The 26,931-nt window shown below is 39.6% G+C and overlaps 2 protein-coding genes across 5 annotated transcripts in view; one reads left to right on the forward strand and one right to left on the reverse strand.

Moving 5' to 3' along the window:
* LOC126215182 (sorting nexin-4-like) overlaps positions 1 to 25,376 on the reverse strand; it is an 80,793-nt gene extending 55,417 nt beyond the window's left edge. For all 4 annotated transcript variants that reach the window (XM_049941850.1, XM_049941851.1, XM_049941849.1 and 1 more), the window contains exons 1-5: positions 25,243 to 25,376; positions 21,284 to 21,390; positions 10,513 to 10,729; positions 6,991 to 7,206; positions 2,702 to 2,839 (exon numbers count right to left, since the gene is read on the reverse strand). In XM_049941850.1, the coding sequence (XP_049797807.1) occupies positions 2,702 to 2,839; positions 6,991 to 7,206; positions 10,513 to 10,729; positions 21,284 to 21,390; positions 25,243 to 25,317 (753 nt within the window). In that variant the 5' untranslated portion in view covers positions 25,318 to 25,376. The remainder of the gene's footprint in view (positions 1 to 2,701; positions 2,840 to 6,990; positions 7,207 to 10,512; positions 10,730 to 21,283; positions 21,391 to 25,242) is intronic.
* A 275-nt stretch (positions 25,377 to 25,651) lies between these two features.
* Positions 25,652 to 26,931, forward strand: part of LOC126215379 (calcium-binding mitochondrial carrier protein Aralar1) — a 725,301-nt gene continuing 724,021 nt past the window's right edge. The window contains exons 1-2 of the mRNA XM_049942072.1: positions 25,652 to 25,693; positions 25,807 to 25,872. Of these exons, the coding sequence (XP_049798029.1) occupies positions 25,658 to 25,693; positions 25,807 to 25,872 (102 nt within the window). The 5' untranslated portion in view covers positions 25,652 to 25,657. The remainder of the gene's footprint in view (positions 25,694 to 25,806; positions 25,873 to 26,931) is intronic.

The raw sequence follows: 26,931 nt of genomic DNA on the forward strand, positions 1-26,931 counted from the left end.
CTCTCCCACCTCTTAAGTTGTCCAGTTTTGTTTTCTGTATTGTAGACCTCAGAACTTCATCTTCAATGTTTGTAGTCAGAATGAGTCACTCTTTGTGAGAGTGCATGTTTGTATAGAATAAATTAGGACTGGATTATAATAGGTATTTTACAAAACTGATTTTGCTTTTCTCATAACCTTAGCATCTGACAGAAGACATCTACAACATGTTGCCAGAAATTTGAGCTCTTCTGAATCGTATTTGCAACCTCTTTCATGGCTAGATTGTGTCAAGAAATTACACTTTCAAGCTAGGTAGACATTTCCAAATTTTCCTGTGGCAGAATTACCTTGCTCAACTCTTGCCAATCGCCCTTCTGTATTTGTGCCTTGCTACTGTTTCGGCTTCACTTATTTTGAGATTTTACTTCTTGAATTTATCCGTCAACTTGTCCATCCTCAACTGTAGTTCCAGCTCTGTTTCTCCCTCTACCAAAGGGAGTGCAGTAAGTTACTCAATAATGAGCCAGGTGTAATGACAGTCAAAAGCACATCTCGTGTGACATTCGATCTCTTACTTGCAGTGCCTGTACTGTAACACCACATTACAATTGCAATGGGCCAAACTGACCAGAAATAAGTCAGACTATCGATTCTATTAGTCGTCAGGATTGTATAAAAAATGTATCAAAACCTTTGCCAAATTTAACTTCCATGCTGCCATAATGCTGTACAACTTTTTCAAATAATAACTTCTTATGAACAGGCAAATCAACCCTTCACATCAGTTCTATGAGTTCCCTTTTTACTATGATATTTGCTTACATGCATAAGAGTATTTTCACGTATGCCACAAAAATACAAGGAAAAAGTTTCAGCAATTTGGGCACAACAAAAGTAAATAACTTTCAACCAACCAAGAGGTTGTTCTGAATGTGATCTTACTGCAGGTGGCGCCAGCCCTAGATCTGTGATATTTCCAAACCAGGGCAAAAACTTGATAGTCTCCTCCCCCCCCCCCCCCCCCCCCACACCTACTCGAAAAAGGACACAATTTTTTAAAAATATGTTCATTTTGTAGTGCACATCTTTCTGAAGAGTTTGATATACAAAATGTATGTGTTGGAGGAAATGTAAGAGATGTTATGAGGTCTTAAGTGTGCCAAAGTGCAGTGCCATGTGTCTTCAGACCGCATTCTTCTATCATTTGTCACAGTACTTTGCTATGTGGAATTCAAATATGTGTATTTTTTAATGGAAGCCATCAAACTTATATACAGGACAGTGGAAATTAAAATGCCCTGTGGTGCCTCTCCTACTCCCAGTCAGCCGGTTTAAAAAAACTTACAATTAATACTGTGTGGTATTATTTGTGACTAGGAGAGTAAGATCTCTTTAGAAAATTTGCACTCTTTATTGCCTATTGGCTAATAGCTTGGGTGGGGCTATTTGTGACTAGGAGAATAAGAGCTCTTCAGAAAATTTGCACTCTTTATTGCCTATTAGCTAATAACTTTCTCTTTTCTGTGACACATAATTAAATATAGGAAACATAAACCCCATAAAGATGAGAGTCAAGCAATACAGTACACATTATTCAATCCTTAGGTCTCAGCATTTTTTCTCTAATCTTGCTAAAGCTTTACATGGCATGCTTTTCTTTCTGCAAAGGAGTCTATTACCTCATCAAAGTTTGTTAAACATTTTGCTGCGCGAAAAATCAAAATGTTGCCATCCAATACTGAAAAAGCTGTTAATACAAATAGTACCCAAGACTGGTGAGCTTTCTCGATTTGATTATGTCTATTTTGTCACTGTCTGCTGGGTAAAACAAAGCAGGCCTTTCTAATATTGCACCAATCATAACACATGCCCAATAAGTGAGACTGTTTTGACACAAATGTCATTTTTATCTACTTATTTACATAAATAACATGAACAGAATATGATTCACGAAGTACCAGTATCAAATGCCTATTAGGCCTATTACAAGCAAAAAGTTTTATTTTATGAAACAGCTTCACATTTCAATTACATGCTCCAGTTTCTCAAGCACGAGATCAGGAAGTAGTTGTTGTAAGGAATTTTTATACAAATCTTAAATTTTAATATTCTTCCATATAATTTGTGTGATGTTCCGATTTCTTCTTCCTTGTTCTAACAAGCAATCTTGCTATCACTAATTCAGTAACTATTGCTGCCAATTCTCTAGTTACATTCACTAACCCTGCCAGAATCAGCTGTTCAGGGAAAGGAAAACAGGGAGGGTAGCAAGGATGGAGGCATGGTTGTCAGAGGGACCTCTGACAACCATGCCTCCATCCTTGCTACCCTCCCTGTTTTCCTTTCCCTGTTGCTTCATAACATGGGTTGTGAGTAACTGAATCCACTTTCCCTTCTTCCCTTTCTTTCCCCTCTCCCCTCCCTGATGAAGGAAGATTTGTTCCAAAAGCTAGGAACGTAAATTTTCGGTTCTGTTTTTTGCGTATCATCGGCTGTACTGAGCTAAGTACTGGCCAGCCCCTCTATCTCTTCGTAGTATTTATTTCACATTTAATCAATCATTCATCACAGGCTCTATATGTGAATAGAATGGGAAGAAATGAATGTGTAATGGAATGGTGGGTACCCTCTGCCCTGCATATGATGGTGGCTTGTAGAATACAGGTGTAGAACCAAGTAACAGTGAATTGAGCACGTGCACACACACAGAGTTTATTACCTGCAGCCCGTCACCCATCTCCTTCTCCTGGGCACTCCACTCCGAGAACACCCTGCCATAGTTGGCGTGCAACTTGTGGATCGTATACAGACGCTCTGCCATCCTGGATCGCACACGCAGCAGGCTGTTCAGGTTGTTCTGCAAGCAGCAAATAACTGTTGGAAAAGTTTGACCTTTGGTGTTCATAAACAATGACAGCAACAAACAATAATAGGAGGAGGTGAAAAGAAACTGGGCTCTAGATGGCTATATGGGATTCATGCATCAAAAGATGTTTAGTTTGAAATTCCAAGAGCATAAGTTCGAAGAGAAGTCAGGCAACATAGTACTTCCTCCCACACACGTCTTGCAAAATGACCACAATGGCAAAATCTGAGAAATTAGAGTTCATATGGAAGTATACTAACAATCCCTCCTCTTCTTCCCATGTGTAAATTGTAACCAGGGAAGAGGGGAGGTGGGGAGCAGGTAAGTAGGTGAGTGTAGCACCACAACTGCCCTCAAAAAAAGAGGCTTGGTAAATAAAGGTAGGGGTTGTAATAAAACTGAAAAATTACTAAACTAATTATGTAACTTTAGTTTACCATCTAGTGTGCATTTCAAATCCACAAAGCCAAAATCTCTTTGCTTGTTATTAGCAAGTCATTCATATTAATTACACATACGTATCAAGTTGAAGCACTTTTAAGAATTTTATCTGCATTCAAATCATCACTACTGAGGAAAATTTTGTACAATTTTTATTACTGATATATTTTGTTCTTTTGGAAACTTACTCTATGGTAACACATTTGTAGCTGGTATTACCAAAAAAGTTAAAGATTCTGCATTAATAAAAATATTCTTCCATTTTTTATAAAAGTAGGTTGTGTGAAGAACTGCGCACACTGGGCGACAAAAAAGCTTTCAAAGTAGGCATTCCGTTTGAAAAGCTACAAATCACACAAGAACCAGAATTCTGGCCAGAAAACATAAAAGTACGTCGATTTCGTTTCCCAAGAGGATCAATGGAAGAGGGAGCAGAGCTCAACTAAACTAAGAAGAAAGCCAGAAGAGCAAGAAGTAAAAGCAGTCTTGTGGAATACAGAGGGAGTAAAAAGTGCTCTTAACCTAACACCAACAGACATTCTGCAAAACTCTGATCTTGCAATTCTAACAGAAACCTTCCTGATAGACAGCTGGCAACATAAAGATTTCTATAATTATTACCTAATGGCAAAGAAGGGAGAAAGGGGACGACCCATGGGAGGAATATCTATCCTACTGAAACCCTGGATGACGCCCACCAAAAAAATCATAAAACAAGAAAATAGTATGCTAATAGAAGTGGCAAACATAAATATAATTGCAGCCTATTTTAAACTGCACACAAATGCTGTAGAAATAATTGACGAAATAGTCACACTCATCAAACAATGCAACAGCAAACCCACCATTATTGCAGGCGATCTCAACTGCAGAATAGACACAGAAAACTATAAAACAAAACTAGTCGTTGAAACCCTAGAAGAAGATGGTTTCACCCTACTTAACGATAGACAGATACCTACATACATATGCCACAATGGGAAGAGCATCATTGATATCGCATTAACAAGAGGAGACATAGAAGGAAGTATTCAACCAATATGGCATGACTCCATTACTCCTATACGAAAGCACATTCCAATGAAGATAAAAATAAATATCGTCACGTCACCGCCAGCAAGAAAGACCCACCAAATCACACAAAGAAAAATTGATATAGAAAAATTAACAAACCAGCAAGAACAATTAACACAAATAGAAACTTTCATAGAGGAAGGAGACCTTGAAAAAGCAACAGACCAAATAGAAGCCCTCCTAAAAAATTCAGTGATACAAACAATCCCCAAAACAAGGAGAGCCAAAAGATAGTTGGTGCTGAATGCTACAGCAAAAGGAACACTGTTCTAAGAACCCTCCACAGACTAAGAAACCAGCATGACGAGGAAACACACAAACTGTACGCAGAAGAGAGAATAATCTACAAAAAACTAATAGAAGAGAAGAAAAAAGAATACATAGAAAGAGAGGCAAAAAGAGAAGCGGATGAAGCAGAGAAAGACCCATACATAGCAGCAAGACCAAGAAAAATGGCTCATACACCAAATATAGACCTGAAGGAATGGGAAGACCACTTCAGTAAGATACTGAACAAACGAGGACTCAAAACACCCCCAAAGAAAGAGAAACAACATCAAACTAAGGAAAAAGACAATACATGGGAACCCCTAAATGAAGATGACGTGAAAGAAGTAATAAAAGCACTGAAGAACAAGAAAGCAGCAGGACCTGATAATATATATAATGAACATATAAAATATGCAAAAGAGGCCCTCCAACACATATGGACCAAACTGTTTAACAAATGCCTGGAACTTGGAAGAATTCCGACACAATGGAGACACTCGACAATAAAAGTTCTCTACAAAGGTAGAGGAGACCCAGTGGACCCAAACAAGTACAGAGGTATAGCCCTGGAAAATACTCAACTCAAGATGTTTTCAGAGATAATAACACAAAAAATCCAAGCCTCTGTGGACAGTCATCTCCCAGAACGACAAATGGGTTTCAGATCTGGAAGATCAACACTTACGGCAGTCAGGCTTCTTCTAAACAACATCGATGATGCGCTACAAAAGAAACAAATGTTCTACACAGTGTTCATAGACTTTACCAAAGCCTTTGACCTATTGGAAAGAGAGCTCATAGTCCGAAAACTGGAAAACACAATGGGAGAAGATAGCGTATGGGCAAGAATAGCCAAGTCAATCCTCGAATACAACTTAATTACAATATCAGACAACCTCTCTTTTTCGAACCCCATTCTGCAATCGAACGGAGTCTTACAGGGTGACCCAATGAGCCCTTTGCTGTACATTCTTGCCACTGAAGAAGCACTCCGAATTGGAGAAAATGAAGAAGATGTGTATGTATATGCATAAGCTGACGACATAGCCGTAGGATCAACAGATATACAGAAGCTGCAGAGAATCATTGAGAAAATAGACAGATGGTGCATTGAACACAAACTACACATAAACATAACAAAGACAGAAATGGTAATTTTCAGAAAAGGAGGCAAAACACCGAAGAATGCGGAAATCAGTATCAGAGGACAAAAAATAATCTCATCAGACTTTAAATACCTAGGAGTGACATTGCAACCAACAGCCAAATGCTTCACAAAACATACAACAGAACGTGCAGCCCAAGCAACAATAGCAATACAGGACATCAAAAACATCCGCCTACTCAGTCTAGAAACAGCTATGAAATTATTCAACACAAAAATCTTGCCAATCCTGGCCTATGGGATGGAGGTTATATGGGACCACCTGACAGAAAAAATCTAGAAACACTAGAAAAGGTAAAATCAACCTATCTAAAAAGAGCACTAGGTCTCTCAAAGACAACAAGATCTAGACTAGTGTACCTGCTAGCGAGAGAGACATTCCTAATTGAAGACATCAGACTTCGATATATGATGCCACACACCAGGGCTTCCAGAAAGCAACTGAAGATCATGGAGGACAAACGAGAAAAAATATGGCCAGAGTTTTATGGCACCGAAGCAATGACGAACCGCTCATGGACAGCACCAAACTTCGAACAGCGACATGTCTTAACTAGAATTTCTATTCACGGCTTTCATCATCTAATCTGCAAAAACAAAACTTATCACGACCCAACCGCAACATGTGTATGTGAACTGTGTAATGAAGCCTGTGAACGATATCACATAGAACTGTGCAGTAAAAGAGTGAAATCGATAAATGAATATGCAAAAATGTAAAATGTAAATGTAAAATGTTAAGCAAAGTAACTGTATATGGCTATTTGGCTGCAATTTTATTAAATTAAATAAAAGTAGGTTGGTATTTGCATCAATGAAATGAGGAAGAAAACTTGTTACAATAGACAAGACAAATATTAAATTACTTGTGTATAATATTAACTACAAGAAGCTATCCTGCAACTATTTCATGAAATGAATACACGAGGGCCTAGAAAACCTAAAAATCCATTTTTTGCAAAAATCTTGCTAAATTTCACATAGAAAACAGAAGAAATCGAGACCAAAAGAAAAAGCAGAAGCCAACATCTTATCTTAAACTGGACACTTCCAAAATAACTACCTACTTCACTTTTATCTTTTCGAGTCGTTGAACACAGTTTGCCAACATACTTCTTGGGGCTACAATTTGAGGTTTGCCAACTTGGATTGATGCTTATAATTCCCATTTAGTAAGGGAGGCGAACGTTACCTGCAGCTCGTTGCTGTAGTTCTTGACGGCCTCGAACCTCTTGTCCGGGTTACGGAGGCGGACCGACACGCTGAGCGCCTTTAGCTTAGTCTCTGCCAGCTGCAGGTAGCCGGTCTCCTTGATGCTCTCCTTCCAGCCCTGCTCCTGCTGCAGGAACCCGACAAACAGGTGGTCCTGCGACAGCACCGGGTGCGACCCCACCCGCAGCAGGAAGTTCTGCAACAGCCAGAGCCACCCACACTCTCACATCACATTCTGTAAAAGACTTCACAGGTGTGGAACCACTAGATTCATATGTTGACCTCTTAACTTTTAACACTTTATACACTATATCTGTCAATTCACCTTTTAGCCGGGTCTGTTGTTGAGCACCAGATTGTGAGGTGCTGCAAATTGTACTTTCGGTTAACATTTTTATACCGCAGTTTAACAAGTAGCATGTAAAATTACAATGACAACTGGATATATGACATCTGTGGTAACTACTGTTAATAGCATACAATCAAATTATTTTTTCCTATTAGTAATGTTTGTTTACAAACCAAAATCACTACCGTGACTGAAAATATACAATAAAACAAAATTAATAATTACTTATGCAATTTAAAGTAGAATATTTCTCAGTCTGGTCTGTTATTGACCACAACTCTTAACTGATCATCAAATTTACCAAAAAATGGAAGCAATGCTGAAACTTATTAAGTATATAATTTACTAAATTACATTATTCCAAGAAATAATTATCTTTTTAAGATTTCATATCTCACTAGAAGGCTTAGTTTCTGAATAATTTGGAAAACCTTCCACATTTTATCAAACTTGCTAGATCAAGGATTTATTGAAATAAATAAAATGTAACATAAAGAAAGCTTCAGGTATTTAGTTTTTATTGCCTTAATCCCATGTAGGTATACTGGATTAATAGTTTTAGCAGGGCTAAGCTGCCATCTTTCATTCTCAGTGTACAGCTTATGAAATCATGCTGTGAGATATACTGCATATTTTTTTTGTAGGATTGTAATGGGATCATGATGAAAAGAGAGTATCACAGAGCACAATTTCATAACCTGTATACCGAGAGTCTGCAGATGGTAGCTCAGCCCAGCCAAAACTAGTAACCCAGCGTACCTACATGCCATCGAGGCAATAAAAACGTCCTATTGAAGCTTTCTTTACACTAAATTCGTGATCACTCTCCAAGTGAGAATGTCAGGTATTTGAAGTAGCATTTAAATTTCACTATAATTTACAACTTCAAAACAACTAGTCTGTATCATTAACAGAAGAACTCTAATTATATCTTTACTGTGAAATTAATTGCACTGCACATGAAAAATCAAATGTTAAAGAAACATACATGCTTTTTTTGAGCAAATAACAAAACCACTTTAGTCCAATTACCAAAACAATTAACGGCCAAAACTGTAAAAATCTGTTTCTATAATAAACTACCATTAGAATAATATATAATTTATTTAAAAAGATTGTTAACATCTGTTCTATTTTTAATGCTAATATTAGTTTCTGATAAATACCTATTTTAGGGGTTCACATTATAGTAGATAAACTGATACTGACGGCATTGTCTGTGACATTGGACATGTCTGAAGCATAAACAGACTTGCAAAGTGAATGCCTTAATGTAAGGAGACATTTGTCAAACACACTGCAATACAATTATTGCACATTATTACTTAAAATGGTGGAGTTTATTATTCTGGTTAGATATTAATCTAACAGTGAAGAAACTGAGCTACGCGCCTAATTTTATGGCCGGTGTTTTTATTTGAGGCAAATGAGTCCATTAAACCTAGTCTGCAAATTTTAGAGGTCCTTAGAAAGTAAACAAACAATACATTCACAACTTGGAAGAGGTCATGCAGTGAAAGATAAGTACAACAATTTGCTTTAAACAGTTTTGCAATTATTACTGCAATGAAGTTTGTTGTGCAAAACTCACAACCTGTAAGTGCACTCACAAGTTACAGACAAGAAAGATGAACGCTGTATCAGCCTGTATTGACCAATTTAATAGTAAAAGAGTTATCTACAGAAGAACAGAAAAATGTGGCAGAAGCCGACCTTGGGAACCAAATCTTGGGTAAAGACTAATTTAGGAACATGTGAGGCAATACCCACACTGGTTTATCTTACAAGACAGGCTGGAGACAAGTACACCTACATTTACAGCATCTGCAGATTAACAGAAAACTTTTGACAATGCTGACCTGGAAACACTCTTTTAAATTTTGAAGGTAACAGTGATAAAATACAGGGACTGAAAGGTTATCTACGGCTTATACAGAAAACTGACAGCAATTGTAAGAGCTGAAGGACATGAAATGGAAGCAGTGGTTGAGAAGAGAGTGAGGCACAGTTACAGCCTATCCTCAATGTTATCCAGTCTGGACAATGAGCAGACAGTAAAAGAAACAAAGGAGAAATATGGAAGGGTAGTTGAAGTTGAGGAAGAAGTAGTAAAAACTTTGAGATTTGCCTGTGACATTATAAATCTACCAGAGCACTTTAAGAGAATAGCTAGTACTTTGACACAAGACTCACACTGACATCAACAGAAGAAAAGCTAGGGTAATGGAATGTAGTACAATTAAGTCTGGCTGTGTTATAGGAATTAGGCGAGTTTTGCCATTTGGATAGCTAAACAACTGATGATGACCGAAGTAGAGAGAATATAAAATCCAGACTGCCAATGGCAAGAAAAGCATTTCTGCAAGAGAAACAGGTTAACATCTGATAAAAATTTAAGTATTGGGATGCCTTCTCTGAGAGGATATTTCTAGAGTGTATTATAGACGGAAGTGAAACATGAACAATAATCCGTATAGAAAACAACAGAGTACAAGCTTCTGAAATGTAGTGCAACAGAAAACATGGATGAATATGTGGATAGATCAAGCAACTATTGGGAGCTTGTTGTAATTTTTATAATCAAAGTTATTAATTATATTATGCAAGTGTTTTTATTAGAGTAATTTATGATGATGTATATTCATGAATCGTGTGTAATACTGCCACTAACAGGTTAATAACTTCTTGTCATTTCGCCATCCCAAAAACAGTGACCAGTTACTGTCTTCAGTCCCCCAAAAACATTCTCATTCATATAAGCACTATTTGTGGCATAAGTTATCACAAGTTTCTATTATCCCTATCTAGTGGAGGATTCAAACTAACTAAACTCTTAATTCCAAGCTTTCAAAATGTGAGACTTCTTTAACTACAGAAAACGTTGATCTAGTAGTGATCAGAACACTATTTAATAGTACACACATCCCGTCAGACAGTGCCCTTGGGAAACTGAACGGTTCTAGTATTTTCGAGTCAGTAATTCAATTTCTAGTATCCTTGTCAACTGTCAACATTAATAGTGACAGTTTCATCTCTTAAACCATGAATTTCAGAACAGGTGTTTCTTCTTGGAAAGCAGGCAGTAACATGTGGGATGAGGAAACTACGAGACTTTTTCCATCCACAAATAAAAAGTAGACTCTCGCAACTAACCTCGAGACCAGCTCGCCGTCTATCGACGAAATCAGGGTCAAAGGTGTCCGAGGCTGCCTTCTGCCACGGATACAGAACTTTCTTCTCAGGTAATGGAGGCAGAACGATGTAAGGATACTCCAGCTCGAGGTACGTCCTCAGAAGAACAAATTCCGAGTAACGACGCCAGACACTGCTTATGCGACTATATGCACCATTCCAGTCTGGGTCTGTTACTCTGAAAATTTAAAAATTCACCACAGTTTTATGAATCTGAATATTTAATTTAAAAAAATGGTAACCACTAAACGCACCTTCGAAAAATGCTGCCTCTGAGGAGCTTTACAACTGTAAATTCACAACAAATTCACTGCAGCAATAAAAATTAATATTACCAGACCTTATGTTGGATAATCCACATTACATTATCTAGCGAAGTTAAGAAAAAGACAAGAATGAAACTACATAAACTAATCGCTGCATTATTATTACTGGAGCAGTCAGAGATAAAGGTGATGGATACACAACACCTCAAATACAACAATTTATCAATGACACCAATGGTTGAGCTAGGTGACTGATTTAAATTACTCGAAGAAATACAGCAATCGTGCTCTCCTATATGTGAGAGGCAGTCAAATGAAAACAGAACACCCACCTCAATGGGACTATGGAATGGTTCCAGTCAAAAGTAGTCATCATAGGCATTAAGACATTTATCCCACTGGAAAATGAGATGACCAATTCCTGTTTCATATAATGTGGTCAGCCACCAATGTATCCCCAACTGCACCCACTTCTGTACTTCCTCATCTGGCAAACAGATGTCCATGCAAGCCTTGCTTTGGATGCCAAAGATGTGAAAATCACACAGTGAAAGGCCCGGGCTGTATGAAGGATGTTGCAGTGTTTTCCATCCAAATTGTTAAGTCCAATTGGCAATGTGGGGACAGGCATTATCGTGCAACAGGATGATTCTGTCCAACAATGTTCCGACTGCCCAAGGAGAAATAGGAAAACCAACAGGGGAAACATCTCACATCTTCCCCAGCTGTTTGCACAAGTTCCAGTAAGGTCATGATGATCCCCTTCAACAGCAACGGCCCAAGATAAAGCCTGCCACTACACTGCCGATCAGAGAAGGGCTACACTTCAGTGATTTTGTCGGGAAACACAGCAACATCCTCCATACAGACCGGATCTTTCACCATGTAGTTTTCACATTTATGGCAATCTGAAGAAAGACACGCACAGATGTAAATTTCAGTCAGTTGAGCAAGTGCAGGAGTACACGTAGTTGTGGATCTGTTGTTAGCCAACTGCACTCCACGAAACAGGAATTGACTGTCTCATTTCCCAATGAGATAAATGCCTTAAAACTTGTGTTGTTATTTTTGAATGGAGCAATCCCATGGGTCTTTTGTGGCAGTTATTCTGTTTTCGTTTGACTGCTCCTTATAGCTTTTTTTAATACTAACGTGTATTTTGGGTTTTCAATTATTTTCATTTGGTGTAACATTTATATAAGGTGTGCGAAAGAGAATGCACAGTTTAAATTGTGGGCCTCTTTTTATTGGCCACACTTACTATTGCTCAGCTATTATCTATAGATGTTGTTATTAGTAAAAATTAATCCTTTTATCATTTACTGAAAATGTGAGTGTAGCCTTAAGTCCATGAATCTTGATTCACTGTTTAGCATAAGAACTAAACATTTCCAACAATATCATTCTGTTAATCCTGACAAAAGATCTTTATCTACATCCACACAAGTTTCAATTGGCATTTACACTGGGACCAAAATAAAGTGTTTGATAGTGAAGCACAGAAGGGATGATGTAGTCGGTTCACCGTTACGCACAAGGACAATAGGATTTTGTTAGCTGCAGCTGTGCAGTCCCATGCTGAGTATGTTCATACATTACCTGTCAACATGCACTACTGAGCTCACTTTGCAGATCGTAATGGCTGCACCACTTTCTTAGGTAATTGCACACTTAGCTTCACACACACTGTAGAAGAAACATACTATGCAGAGAAACAAATCACAACAATTATGGAACAGTCTGCAACTGTCCTATACAGCTAACATGTAACCCGCAGCAGAGCAGCAGAGGTAGCAAGCAGAGTGATACGACAACAGGTTACAGGGCAGGAGGTCTGACTCTGATTTGTTGTTGCAATGGTAGCTGTCCCTGGGTGTCTGCCACTTTGTTGTTCTCGGCCAGGTATATTGCAACTGACCATTTGCAACAGTGATAATTCGACGATGTTGGAAAACCGGAACTGTGGATGACACTTTTGAAAGGAATGTGAATGTAAGCAATGAGGCACATTTCCCACAGGGCAGATATAGCTTATTGAAGTCCAAAAACATTCTGGAGTACACCGTAGATTCCTGAATCGCACTATCTTATGTACGTAATGGAGAACAGTTCCAGGTCAATACTTGGTGTATCACAATATTTGCCCCAGCTCTCAGCTTGTAGACATCTACAACATGGCAAGTTAAGTGTTTACATTTTTCTGTGTTTTCCTCATAGTTATTAAATTTTGTGCCTGTTTTGCTGTTTAAGAAGTTTAATCTCACTTTTTTGTAAGTGTAAATTCATCCAGTCTGTAGTGTAGTAGTTGTTTATTTGTTTTGTTTTGAAGGTAACCATCTGCCCGTTCAGTAAGGCAGGTAGTCAGTCTCCAGCTCTCTGCTTACACACATCTACAGAGCAACAAGTTAAGTATCTTTTTCTGTGTTTTCCTATTAGTATATTTATTAAATTTTGTGCATGTTTCTTTATTTAAGAGGTTCAATCTTGCGTTTTGTAAGGGTGAATTCATGCAGTCTGCAGAGTAATAGTTGCTCACTAAACAGCCTGCTACATGGCTCATTAACACATCAGCATCCATTGGTAACACATCAGGCGGGTAGCAAGTTGCATATCTAGGCTTCTATCTGCCTCTATAATTTACTTCTTCATTTAGTCTTGCCAGGACGGTTAGGGTGTTTGCAGAAGCAGGAGGAGCTGGCCGCTGTTCACCAACAGCTGAATGTGCTTTTGGTTACGGTCAGTCACCTTCAGGCTGCTGTCTTGGGGTGTAGCAGTGGCAGGGAATCTAGCACATTGTAGGTGTCAGTTGTTTTGGCCACAGGCTCTGCTTCCGAGGCCCAATGTGCTGGACCCAATGTGCTGGACCCAATGTGCTGGACCCAATGTGCTGGACCCAATGTGCTGGACCCAATGTGCTGGACCCAATGTGCTGGACCCAATGTGCTGGACCCAATGTGCTGGACCCAATGTGCTGGACCCAATGTGCTGGACCCAATGTGCTGGACCCAATGTGCTGGACCCAATGTGCTGGACCCAATGTGCTGGACCCAATGTGCTGGACCCAATGTGCTGGACCCAATGTGCTGGACCCAATGTGCTGGACCCAATGTGCTGGACCCAATGTGCTGAACCCAATGTGCTGGACCCAATGTGCTGGACCCAATGTGCTGGACCCAATGTGCTGGACCCAATGTGGTGGACCCAATGTGGTGGACCCAATGTGGTGGACCCAATGTGGTGGACCCAATGTGGTGGACCCAATGTGGTGGACCCAATGTGGTGGACCCAATGTGGTGGACCCAATGTGGTGGACCCAATGTGGTGGACCCAATGTGGTGGACCCAATGTGGTGGACCCAATGTGGTGGACCCAATGTGGTGGACCCAATGTGGTGGACCCAATGTGGTGGACCCAATGTGGTGGACCCAATGTGGTGGACCCAATGTGGTGGACCCAATGTGGTGGACCCAATGTGGTGGACCCAATGTGGTGGACCCAATGTGGTGGACCCAATGTGGTGGACCCAATGTGGTGGACCCAATGTGGTGTACTCACGCTCACCACAGGTTGACCGGAGAGTGGTAACAAGTTCGTGTTGCTCGAGGCAGAGGGTCACTGTGAAGAATGGCCGCCTGGCCTTGCCCATTCACCCTGTGAGTGGACAGGTGGCTGCTCCTTCAGGATGGTCCGAGCAGACACATGAAGGGAAGAGTTTACTAGTTATTGAGAGGTCCAATGTTAGGTGTTTTATGGAACCCTTTAGGCAGATAGTATTCAGGGCTGGAAAGAAAACCAATGTGCACTCAGTATATCTGCCAGAGGGCCTCATCCAAGATATGTAGGCAGCCTTTCCTGTGGCTATCAAGTCAATTACAAAGGTGACACATGGTTCTTAATAGGGTGTGAACTAGGTAGCAATGCATATTCTGCAGTGTGCTCCCATTTAGCCACAAGGTTGGTAAGGAGTTGTTGTGGTAGGGCATTTCATTCCTCCACCAACAGGATTGACAACTGCTGCACAGTCTTTGACTCATGTGGACATGCTGCAATATGTCTTCCCAACAGACCCTCCACATGCTCAACAGGATTTAAGTCAGGAGAACAGGCAGGCCTATCCGATTGCCGAATATCCTCTCGTTCCGAGACCACCTCCACCTGTGCTGTCCGCTATGATACCACACTGTCGCCAATAAAAATGAAGTCTTAGCCAATACTACCATTGAAAAGACATGCATGGAGAGGGAGTACAGTGCCACAATAACAATGACCAGTGAATGTTCCTCATTCAATGATTTTGAAATTACTGTGGCCATGCATCATCACACCTCTCCCCACCCTAACACCTGGACCACCAAAACAATCTTATCTGACAATGCCGGATGTACCATCATATGGAGAGGTGGAAAAACACAACACACCCAGGAGCGTTGTCAAACACTATCATTTCGATGGTGCAGGTATTATGATGTCAGGAGGCATGTTGCATGAGCATACTGACCTCAAAATCTTTGAACAAAGGACACTCACCAGTCAATATTATAGCGTTATTGCACTCCTCCACCATGTGTCTTCAGGGCTGCATTCAGCTATTACTTCATTTTTATGGCTGACAATGTGTATCTGCATCAAACAGTGCAGGAGCAGCAGCTCATGGAACAAGAGGATATTTGGGGAATGGACTGATATGCCCATTCCCTCAGCCTTAAATGCCATCAAACACATGTGGGATGCATACTACAGCGCATCCACACCTACCGATAACCATCCAGCACTTGACAACAACTATGGTGTAGGAATGTAACACCCCACCATAAGAACACCTTACCAATGTTGTGGCAAAGATCAGACCATGTTGCATAGCGTGCAGTGCCATCCATAGTGATCACGTACCCTTTTAAAAACCATGTCATTTATAACACTCTGGTACCATCACGAATCGTGCTGACATCAGTTTAATTATTGTATTTGAATAAAAGTGCATTTCTGTTTGTCTGATTGTTTATTTCTTCTAGTTACCTTCTGTATTATACTGTTGCAGTTCTTTCTCCGTACGGTCCAAGTTTCATCAAGATACGTGACGCACAATGTGGAAGTTACTGCTGTCCTTAAGTTGCAAACACCAGCATATGATTATTATAACTTTGACAATAATACTGTTCACTTTCCAGTTGATGGGGTCACAGTTGATGATGAGAGTTCATCTGGAGCATCCTCAAGTGTAGTAACATAAAGGCAATAATTTTTGATGGAGGAGTGTGTAACTGTCGTAGAGCAGTTATCTGACAACTCTCAGACATTTCTAGTTTCAATGGAATCCAGAACTGTAGGAGTGTTTACTGATTTAGTTTGCATCAAAGTACTGAAATGGTCTAATGATATTAACTAACAGATAGGCTGTTAATGATCAGTTGATTCCACAACTATAACTCAAAATGGAAAGATATTATTGGCTCACAGAAGACAGTTCACAACTCACAGGTACAGAAATTAAGGCCTGCACAGCACTTTTGTCCTTAATTATTGGCTTATGGAACCACCAATTAATTGTATATCAAAGGCTGGGAAGTTGTTCAGTGAATAAGCTAAAGCTCAAAGTGGTGAAATATTTTTCCGAGATTATAGGAGAGGAAACGGTGAGGTGACAAAAGTCATGGGATATTCTAATATGTTGGCCCTCATGTTGCCTGGCACAGTGCAGCAACTAAATGTGGCACGGACTCAACAAGTCGTCGGAAGCCCCCTGCAGAAATATTGAACTGTGCTGCCTCTATAGTTGTCCATAACTGTGAAGGTGTCACCGGTGCAGGATTTTGTGCACAAAGTCACCTCTTGATTATGTCCCATAAATGTTCTGTGGGATTTGTGTTGGCCGATCTGCTCGGCCAAATCATTCAGTCGAACTGTCCAGAATGTTCTTCAAACCAGCTGTGAACAATTATGATATGGTGACATGGTGAATTGTCACCCATAAAATTCCACTGTTGTTTGGGAACATGAAGTCCATGAACGGCTACAAATGGACTCCAGGTAACCGAACATATGAACACAGCCCATACCATTATGAAGTTCCCACGAGTTTGTGGAGTGCCTTGTCACTCTTGGGTCAATGGCTTTGTGGTGTCTACACCACGCTAACCCAACCGTCAGCTCTTACCAACTGAAATCGGGACTCATCTGATCAGGGCACAGTTGTCTGTGATCCAACAGATATGGTCACTAGCCCTGGAGAGGTGCTGCAGGCAGTGTTGTGCTGTTAGCAAAGGCACTCTTGTCGGTTTCTGATGCCGTAGCCCACTAACACCAAATTTCGCTGCACTACCCTAACAGATATGTTCAGTTCGTTGTATGTACCACATTGATTTCTGCAGTTATTTCACACAGCACTGACAACTCTCAACAAATACCACTGCTCTCACTTGTTAAAGTAGGGCTGTCTGCCACTGTGTTGTCCACAATGAGAGGTAATGCCTGAAATTTGGTACTCTCAGCACATTATAGACACTGTGGATCTAGGAATATTGAATTTCCTAATAATTTCCATAATGGAATGTCCCATGTTTCTGGCTCCATTCTGCATTCACAGTCTGTCAGTTCCCACAGTGGAGCCATAATCAGGTCACAATCCTTTTCATCTGAGTCAGTTAATCTTTCCTACTTCTCAAAATATTGCTTTTTTCAAGCTTCTTAGACATTATTCTCAGAGCTCATATTTAGCTTAATTCTTGTAATAAAACTGTGGAAAGGCTAAATCTGAACACTTGGACAGAACTCTGAACCTTGATCCTCCTGAATGCAAGACCGACAGAATAACCAGTGTGACCTTACTCTGATTAGTGGCATATCTCGGAAGTACACAAAAAGAATGCCTCTCACTAGAATAGACAAATTGTCCTCTCCTTAAACAGAGAAGAGGAAATTCATTGTAAGCATTTATCGTCCCTCAGAATGGAAAGGTGTTCACCGACCAGCAGCTTTCATTTTCAATAGCCTTCCAGCAGAACTTGGGGAAAAAAGAAAGAATAAACAAAAAGAAAGAAAGAGTGACAAAACCCACACTCTAAGTATAATTTGCCTATGTTTTTATTAATTCTTCAGTTTCCAATTTCTTCGAACCAGCATACTGTAAACTATGAACTCACTTGTTCAAGACCAAGTGGTTTTGGCTCACACGGTCATCTGGAACTTAATCTATACATAAACAAAAGAAATACTTCCACATTTAGATTCCACACTGAGCTTTTCATTCTCCCAATTAATAAATTGGAGAAAGCTGATAGGTTACTATAATTTAGATCAGAATTACATCTATTAAAGCAGTCTTGAAAGCAATGACTGACTGATCATTTAGAGGATGATACTTTCCCCACTGACAGAGCTAAGATAAGAATCCAGCAGTGATATAAGCTCTGTGGTCCCTGGAAAGCCAGCAATGAATGTGTAACAATAGATGTTCATGGAGAAAGATGGGATGGAGATGGGCATGGGGTGAGTGGCAGAATGAGCCACAAATGGATTTCCAGCTAAGGCCAGTAGTTATTGCTGACACAATCAGTTTTACATTATAAGTTTCAAGATACATACAATCAAAATAAGAAAAGAAAACTTAGTTTGTCCATAGTTCACTACTTTTCTCAAAAGCAATGAGAGGTTAAATACAACAAAAAATTACCTATATTGTTATGATCTAGGATGTACGACTGTTTGGACACTACGAATGGTCAGTGCTAAAGGGTGATAACTGCGGATGAAGATCTGTTTTCTGTGAAATGGCGCCCATTTCCAAGGCCCCAAGCAGATAAAGGCATATTATGTAGACAAAGGCAGCAGATCAATTGCTTTCTGTTTTTATAAGAAGTTACGAATGAATTATGCTTAAGTTTTTAATTTATTGCTGTTGCCATATTTCCTTTCTTTTTATTATTTCACAGAAATGGCAGACAAATGTTTGATCTTTCAAAGCAAATGAAGTATTACACTTCATTGCCACCTCACTTCATGAAATACTACCAGACTAGGGTTGATGCCATTCTGCAACACAACAGATGTCCCACAACAGCGAGGAATTATCATATAGACCAGATGGGAGAGAGTCTTGCACACTGCACGTGTTGGCCCACCATCTAATAGGCTATGCCATATAACAGGTAAATGACAGTCTCAGCAATGCTTTACCAATTCTGACACCATGTTTGTTGCTTGTTTATAACTATCAGCAATATTATTAAAATAGCACCAATTTCTTTTCTCATTTTCTCTAATTACTCAATATTTCAAAACACTAAAAATTTTATGACCAAACATTATTCATTCTTAAATGAAGTTTTATTCGAAAACAAAAAAGAAAAAAACAAGAAATCAGTACTGCTGTTATAGTACATTTATACACTGTTTTTTTTTCTTTACCTGGTACTAACAAAAAATAAAAAAAACTTGTTATACCAGACCAGGCAAATGCTCAAAAATACACCGGTCATTCAGAAATAAAATACCAGTATGAGCTTTAACTGGCCAGTTTTTCCTGTCCCTATCTCCAGCTAAAAAGAAATCAGTGAAAGGAAAAAGAAAAGCACTGTAGCACGACCGGTAGATAATTACTTCTACAACACACAACAGAATACGTGGAAGTGGACTCTGCCTGGAGGCTGGGTTGAAGACTGTAGAGCTTTACTAGGCTTGTACCTAATGGAGTTTGTTTTCCCTCTACTTTCAGTGATTTATGCCCGCCTAGCCAGGTATATGGAAATAATGACACTTGACAGGATGTCATTTACCACAAGAAACTTGGTGTAATGCTGCATAGAATCTTTATCACGACCACAATTCAACAAGAAAAATAGTCCACACGATTCTTCAAGTATGCCATATCCATATAAAGCTGCTCACTGATGATTACATCATGCACAGCTGTTACACTACGGGGTTGACAGTTACTGTGTTGCAGTTGCTGTTCCAAATAGTTCCAGATATTTTCTGTGGGATTAAGGTCGGATGATCTAGCAAGCCAGTCAAAGTGTGATTAGGTGCCTCAGTGTACATCACACCAGGAAGGTTTGCGTACAGACCTGTGAACAGGATTGTTATAATCTTGAAAAACAAGAGCATCCACAGTATACTCAACATGGAGAGGTAAAGGAAGGGCACATTAGAAATAAAAAATGTTGAAATTAACTTCCCGGTTTACATTTGTGGTAACAGACCAGAACAGAAGAGAAGTGAAGCATTTGAGATATAATACTAAAGAAGAATATCAGGTGGACTGACACAATAACAAATGAGGAGGCTCTTCATAGTATAGGCAAAGAAAGGAACCAAAACACTGACAAGAAGAAGAGACACAGTGATAGGACATGTGTTAAGACATCAGGGAATAACTTCCATAGTACTAGAGACATGTAGAGAGTAAAAACTGTAAGGGAAGACAGGCTGGAATACTTACAGCAAATGACTGAGAATGTGAGTTGCAAGTGCTACTCTGAGATAACAGGGAAGGAATCTGTGATAAAAAAAAAAAAAACAACTGGTGGACCCAAGTCAGTGTACACTCCCCACCCAAAACCACTTCTGGCTGAAGAACACCCTCCACACACTGCAAGTTAAACAACCCATTGGGCTGTTGGTGCACCTGACACCCCACAAAATTTGAAAAAAAAAAAAAAAAAAAAAAAAAAAACAAAACTTGTTAGGCCACACTAAAGGCCTCAAATCAGCTACTGCCCATGTGGTTCTTGGTCCAGTAAGATGTGGTGCTTCATGTGCAGCAGTGAGATACACGATTCCAAATGTTTTTGCAATTCCACTTCTTGTGTTAGCTCACAAACTTGTTGATATGAACATCGATACAATGACAGCAGAAACTGCCATGGAGTCTGAAATTGAGTGTCATTGACAACACCAACAACTCTACCAACTTTGCTCTTCATGTACTTGCAGGCACTGTTAAACATGAAAGCTTCTTTCATCCAGTCTGTCATGTCCCTATGCTAAGCCATTTACTGTGCTTATCAAGTACAACAGACTGGCACACTTATACCACTTGTCTCAGCAGTGGAGCACCGCATCACTGCCTGAGATCAGTTCTGTATCATCTATTACATTCTCAAGTGATCAGTGTACTATTCAGTAGTTGGTTGCAACAAAAATAAATAATTTCATTGCAAATGACAGTGGTATACTGCAAATAGCTATTGAAGGAACTATAATGTAGACTGCATAATAATGCAACTTGGCATTCAATCATTACCAGAGATCAAATAAAGACAACCAACAAAAGAAAACAATAGAACTGACTCTAGTTGAAGCCCCAGACCTTCGGATCTGTAGTTGTAATCCACTGAGCAATACATCATACAGTGTAACAAAGACACAAACTTAATCTTCAGTCATTGGCCACGGAGAAATAACTCAAGAAATAGACAACAGAACACTAACTGTTTTACATATTATACACAGATCATTGACATACTCACTTGGTCTCTATTAGGTAGACAGTATAGAAGTCCCGGATGTTGAGTGCTCCATTCTCTCTTTTCTCTGCCTCCGTTACAGATATTTCCATGTGATCTATAAGTGTGTCCTGCAAAAATGGAGATAATGAAACTTTACAGTTCTTTCAATATATCAACTGCCAGAAAAAAAGTTACTGCATTAAGTTTATTTTTTTTAAATATGTACTCTTCCCAAAAAGGATCTGAAATAACAATACCTCCAAACAACATGTGTAGTAACTCATCCACACATATTATAATTTGAAGTTTCCTTCAGATGTCTTTGTCTGCATGTTCAGGCTAATCTTAAGAACTAATGTACAAGCAATATTATGAAAAGGATAGTTGCTACTCACCATATAGCAGAGACGATTCCCCAAATACCTCAACATGCACGCTAAAATTACATCTGCAGTAAGAACTGCAGTCCACCACCTAAAAATTGATCCAACCTTATAGTCCTATCTGCTGACAAACTCCACCATTGTTGTTTTGAGCCACAAGTTACCTGGCAGAAGGGCTCTGATAGTTTTCAGATTCATCCACATAAAAACCCTGCCACAGAGACCCCATTCCAGAAATCCAGTAGGATCTCCAGTTTCTCCTCAAATCCTAAGGCACATCCCAGAACCTCTCCCCAGAGTCCACCTCTCTCCTCACCCCTACCACTCCCCGCACTCCTACCTTCTACATGCTTCCTAAAGTGCATAAACCCAACCACCCAGGATGCACCATTGTGGCAGTTACTGTGTCCCCTCTGAAAGAATCTTTGCTCTCTTAGACAAACACCTTCAGCCTATTACCCGGAACCTAACCTCCTATATAAAAGAAACAACCATTTCCTCTCCACAGTTCCTGTCCCTTTACCACATGCTACCCTGCTCGTCACTACTGATGCCACCTTCCTTTACACCATCATCCCTAAAGACCATGGCTTTACTGCTACTGAATGCGACTTTTCCCAATGCCTGACAGATTCCAAAACTACAACCTCCTTCCTAGTCACCATGTCCAACTATATCATCACCCACAATTATTTCACTTTCAAAGGTATCACCTACAAACAAATCTGGGTATGGCTACGGGCACCCACATGGCACCATCCTATACTAACTTATCCACGGGCCATCTACAGGAACCCTTCCTAAACACCCAGAATCAGAAACCTCGCATCTCGTTCAGATTCACTGATGACACCTTTGCGACCTGGATCGAGGGTAAGGACACCCTGTCAAGATTCCTCCAGAACCTCAACACCTTCTCCCACATTCACTTCATTTGGTCATCCTCAACCCAAAAAACCACTTCCCTTGCTGTTGACCTCCACCTCAAAGATGGCTACATCATTAGCTCTGTCCATATCAAATCTACCAACCAACAGCAAAACTTCCACTTTGACAGTTGCCACCCATACCATACCAACAAGTCCCTTCCAGACAGCCAAGCCACCCACGGAAACCATACTGTTGTGATGAGGATTCTCCCTGTTGTTTCAGTCATAAAAGTGAGGAGTATTGTCAAAAGTGCCAGTCAGTGCTTTTTATACTCTCTGTGTATCAGAAAGATGTGAGCGTGCTGCCATCCCAGCCAAGTCCACAGTCATATGTTTAGTTTATATGACATATTTCTTGTGCATGGTGGCCTAAACTGTGTTAGCTAGAGGTACGTAGATAGGTTTAGAGGAGATGGCAATCCATCAAGGATAATGATATTTTAGTTTTTCCAGACCTATGCATGGATTTTGATGAGACTGGGTCTGTACTTACCAACCATAGTACAACATCCAGGTTAAGTTGAAAGGTAACATTGCAATTTGTTACAGCCACTGAAAGTATCAAGACTCTTTCTTTTTGTACACTTTGACAGTTGATAGCTACAGTTACATCCATGAGAAAAAAACCATCTTCCCACTATGGTCTGAAGAATCTACAATAAATACATCACTTAATCTCTGTATAAAGCCAGAGTTCTGCGTATTGATTTATATCAACGACGGTGTGCCACGGAATTTGGATTTCCTTAATAACCCTAGTGTTATTTTCTTTCGCAAAAACTAGAACCATTACTTTCTGTGATACTTGACTTTTATTACAGTCAGACACAAACAGTTACTGTAACACTGTTGACTATGTGAAAATTACCTCTATTAAAAAAAGCCCAAATCTTAGCCCATTTACTATGATTGCTACTTCCTAAAAACTGCTATAATCGTGAGGTATCATTTTATACGGGCACTAGTGGCATCTAGAATATTCAAACCAGCATCCGGCCATCCTGATTTATTAGGTTTAATACAGTGATTTCCCTAAATCGCTTCAGGCAAATGCTGGGATGATTTCTTTGTATGGGGATGGCCAATTTCCTTCCCCATTCTTCCCTAATCTGATGGGACCGATGACCTTGCCCTTTGGTCACCTTCTCCAAACCAGCCAATCAACCACCTAGCATATACTAAACATGATTATTTTGTTTCTTGACGCTATGTGATCATAATGCACACAATGAATCAACTAGTCACAAGTCTCCAAATAAAATAAAAACAAACACTAACTTTCAGTTGCAAACACACTGCACAACTGTAGCATAGCAAACAACAAAACACAGTTTTCTACATTATGGGAGTGGGAGGGGCTGGGAGACGCCCAGGAGAGTGGGTGGGAGGGATAGGGGGAGGGACACTTTTTCAGACATGAAGATACACACCTGCAACCAGTATATGCCTATTACACTATCTACAGGTAGTCTGCATACACACACTTTATATGATATGGAGAGTACTGTGTACAAATTATTTGTATGGGTCATTGAAGACTCAAGTGCCACTTCCATACACCATGACACCCAGTAAATACAGCTACATTATTTATCACTGAACATGGCTGTTAAATCATTAACTTATGGAATTTTGGTGTTTGTTATTAATGAAGAGTCACGCGAATTAATTTCGTTTGCTTACACTTGTTTCTGCAATTTCCATTGGATGGCTAGCTTACAATAACCACTTTTTAGTTGTTAAATTCAAATACACGAGTATTAGTCTTTTGCATTTTTTAACCTATAAGTTCTGAATGACCAAAAGCATGAGAAAACCTCAGAACAATGGTAGAGCTCAGTAAGAACTGCAACAAAAAGTAGTAGTAACTGCGAGTTTATTTACTGGATCCATTTTGTAACTGCCGGAACACAAGCGAAATGGAAACTCTGTGTACACGATAATACAATGTACCACAACATCCCCGATATCATCCAATGAGAGCCTGCTAACAGGGCTTTTATTCCGATCATCAAAATTATGCAGTATTACCGCTGGAAAAACGCGTAATTTAACAGTATTTGCGGCAGATGGGTGCTCTGATGGGAATTACAATAATGCGTTCTCTCTGAAGAGAAACAAGAGTTACAGTTTTCTCAAAGAAGCCATATAACTAATCCGCAACGACGCAGCTGCTCGTATTCATTTCTTATAAATTGAATGAAATTCTGATGTGTTACAAACTAATTTTATACTGGGGTGAAACAGGTGACAAGTCATGTTTATGGTCCAATAAATAATTCATTTATTTCAATTTGCGAGCTTCGACTATTGACCTCTAGGGTTTGACAACTAGCTGCAAAAAAAGTGACCCTTCATCAACGCAAGGCATACATTTCTTACATCAAAATATATATGTACATTCTTGTCATTACAACAGAGTCGCTGTTGTTTGCCTAGTTACATTTAAGAAATCCAATTGGACGCTGATACAATTATTTCAAACGCATATTTCGAATGTATACGATTCTAAGTCATGCCCCGTTTTTTCCTATCTGTGAAACAGCATTAAATTACAAAGCCCTCGCATTGAGTTTAAAAGAAAGTGCTACTCTCACTGCTGTGGCTACACCCCCCTCGGTGCCTTATTACGAATAAAATTGTATTTGACATTGCGGTTCGTACTAACCCTTTTTTCATGGCGATTTAACTGGGTATTTGCATTTTCTTTCTCGTGTAAATCTTTTTTAATCTTGTCTTCCATTGTCTTGATGTAATTCACACCATAAACTATAACAAACTTTACCGTTACACGAGCAAGTGACAGCTACTCCAGAGATGTTGATCGTCAGGTGCCAGGTGAATCTAGGTCAGAAGCGGCAAAGACATTCCATTGATGATCGATATCGCGGCTGACATTGCTGGTTATACAAATAAAAAATATTAGTAATAATTAACATTTTCACTGTAGCATGGTTTTATTATAGAATTAAGAAATGCAAGTGCTGGGGAAAAAGCGTCGAATCTCGTGACATTAAATTTCACTGACAGATGAGTGAAAGGATGAGTGGAGTATCTGGCATTTAGTCTCAGACACGCACAGTATGGCCGCATCCGGTACGACAAATTCATTACTGGAGGTAAAATACGGAATTGTGTGTGGAAAATGAAGTACTGAACTCTATTTTACAGTAAAAGAACTCGTATCTGGTGTGTAAGAGACTAAAAACTTCAGTTTTGTGCTGTTTTATAGGGCTCCGAACTGGGAATGCTGGAATGGTTTTTCAACAGTATCTTCGTTCGTGCGTCCTGTCAAGAGGTAGGTAAGTTTGGCTCAAATTGTCACCATATGTCGCAAAGTTAAGCGACAAAATAAAAACGAGTATTCAAAAATAGCAAATGAATCAATATGTTCCTTACTTGGCTTTAAAGTATAACACATTACTAGCGGAAATGCGATTTATTAGTCTCTTGACAGGCGCGGGATATCAAACGTGGTTCCGACCTGTCAAAAGCACGGTACCTCGAAACGCTCAATTGCAAGTACTGAGGACTTACAGTAAGACGTTTCTGGGTGGGAGTAAATGAATTAATCTGTTTCTATCATTTGCGCCTGAAGAAAATAGCGTAAGATGTTAATATTGTACCTTCTAAGACTTCTGCTTGCCACAGTCCAAAGTAAGAAATTCACAGTTTCCTCGCTGCCTACCGCAATTTATGAACGTTATATGTTACTCGGTCGATGTTCCAATTTTTTCTCTGTCGACGCTACGAGTGTTGTCAAAAAGGAGCAGAATGAAAATTTTCTGTCGCGTTAGTACGTGGTTTTCACTGGCTGCTGTTCCGCTGTCTGCGTGATTCACTACTGCGGTACAAGTAAACTATATTGGTCGTATGATGTAACGTACTTATGAAAGTTGTTTGTACTCTGATTACTCTTCAGTTCTTATACTGATCCCTTACTATTCGTCCTCTATAACAGTGGAGGAATACAATCTGGATTCAGTACTTTATACAAAGTACTCATTTACGTATTTCTGCTAGTGAGGAATGATGTTACAAGGATAAGAATGTGTGAAAACATGAGACTTCTGCCAGCTGTAGCGCGAGTCTGCAGTTTCAGCCGTTCATAATGACTAGTTAGGTTTGTTTCTCCTTATATAGATCTTTCTGGAAACTAACCTTGTCGTAAAACTGTTGCGAAATAAATGACCTAAGAGTTCCTGCAGGTGCTACAGTTTTAAGAAACCATATAAACGCAAACCATGTGCTGTGTAGTGAGAAATTTTCTATTTGTTTAGTGGCGGTGTCTGGTAGCAGATCAATTAAGGACGGAATTAATCACAACCTCCTAGCAGAAGCAACGACGCTTGGAGTA

Source organism: Schistocerca nitens, chromosome 12 (genome assembly GCF_023898315.1).
Source record: "Schistocerca nitens isolate TAMUIC-IGC-003100 chromosome 12, iqSchNite1.1, whole genome shotgun sequence".
NCBI classification, from domain to species: Eukaryota; Metazoa; Arthropoda; class Insecta; order Orthoptera; family Acrididae; genus Schistocerca; species Schistocerca nitens.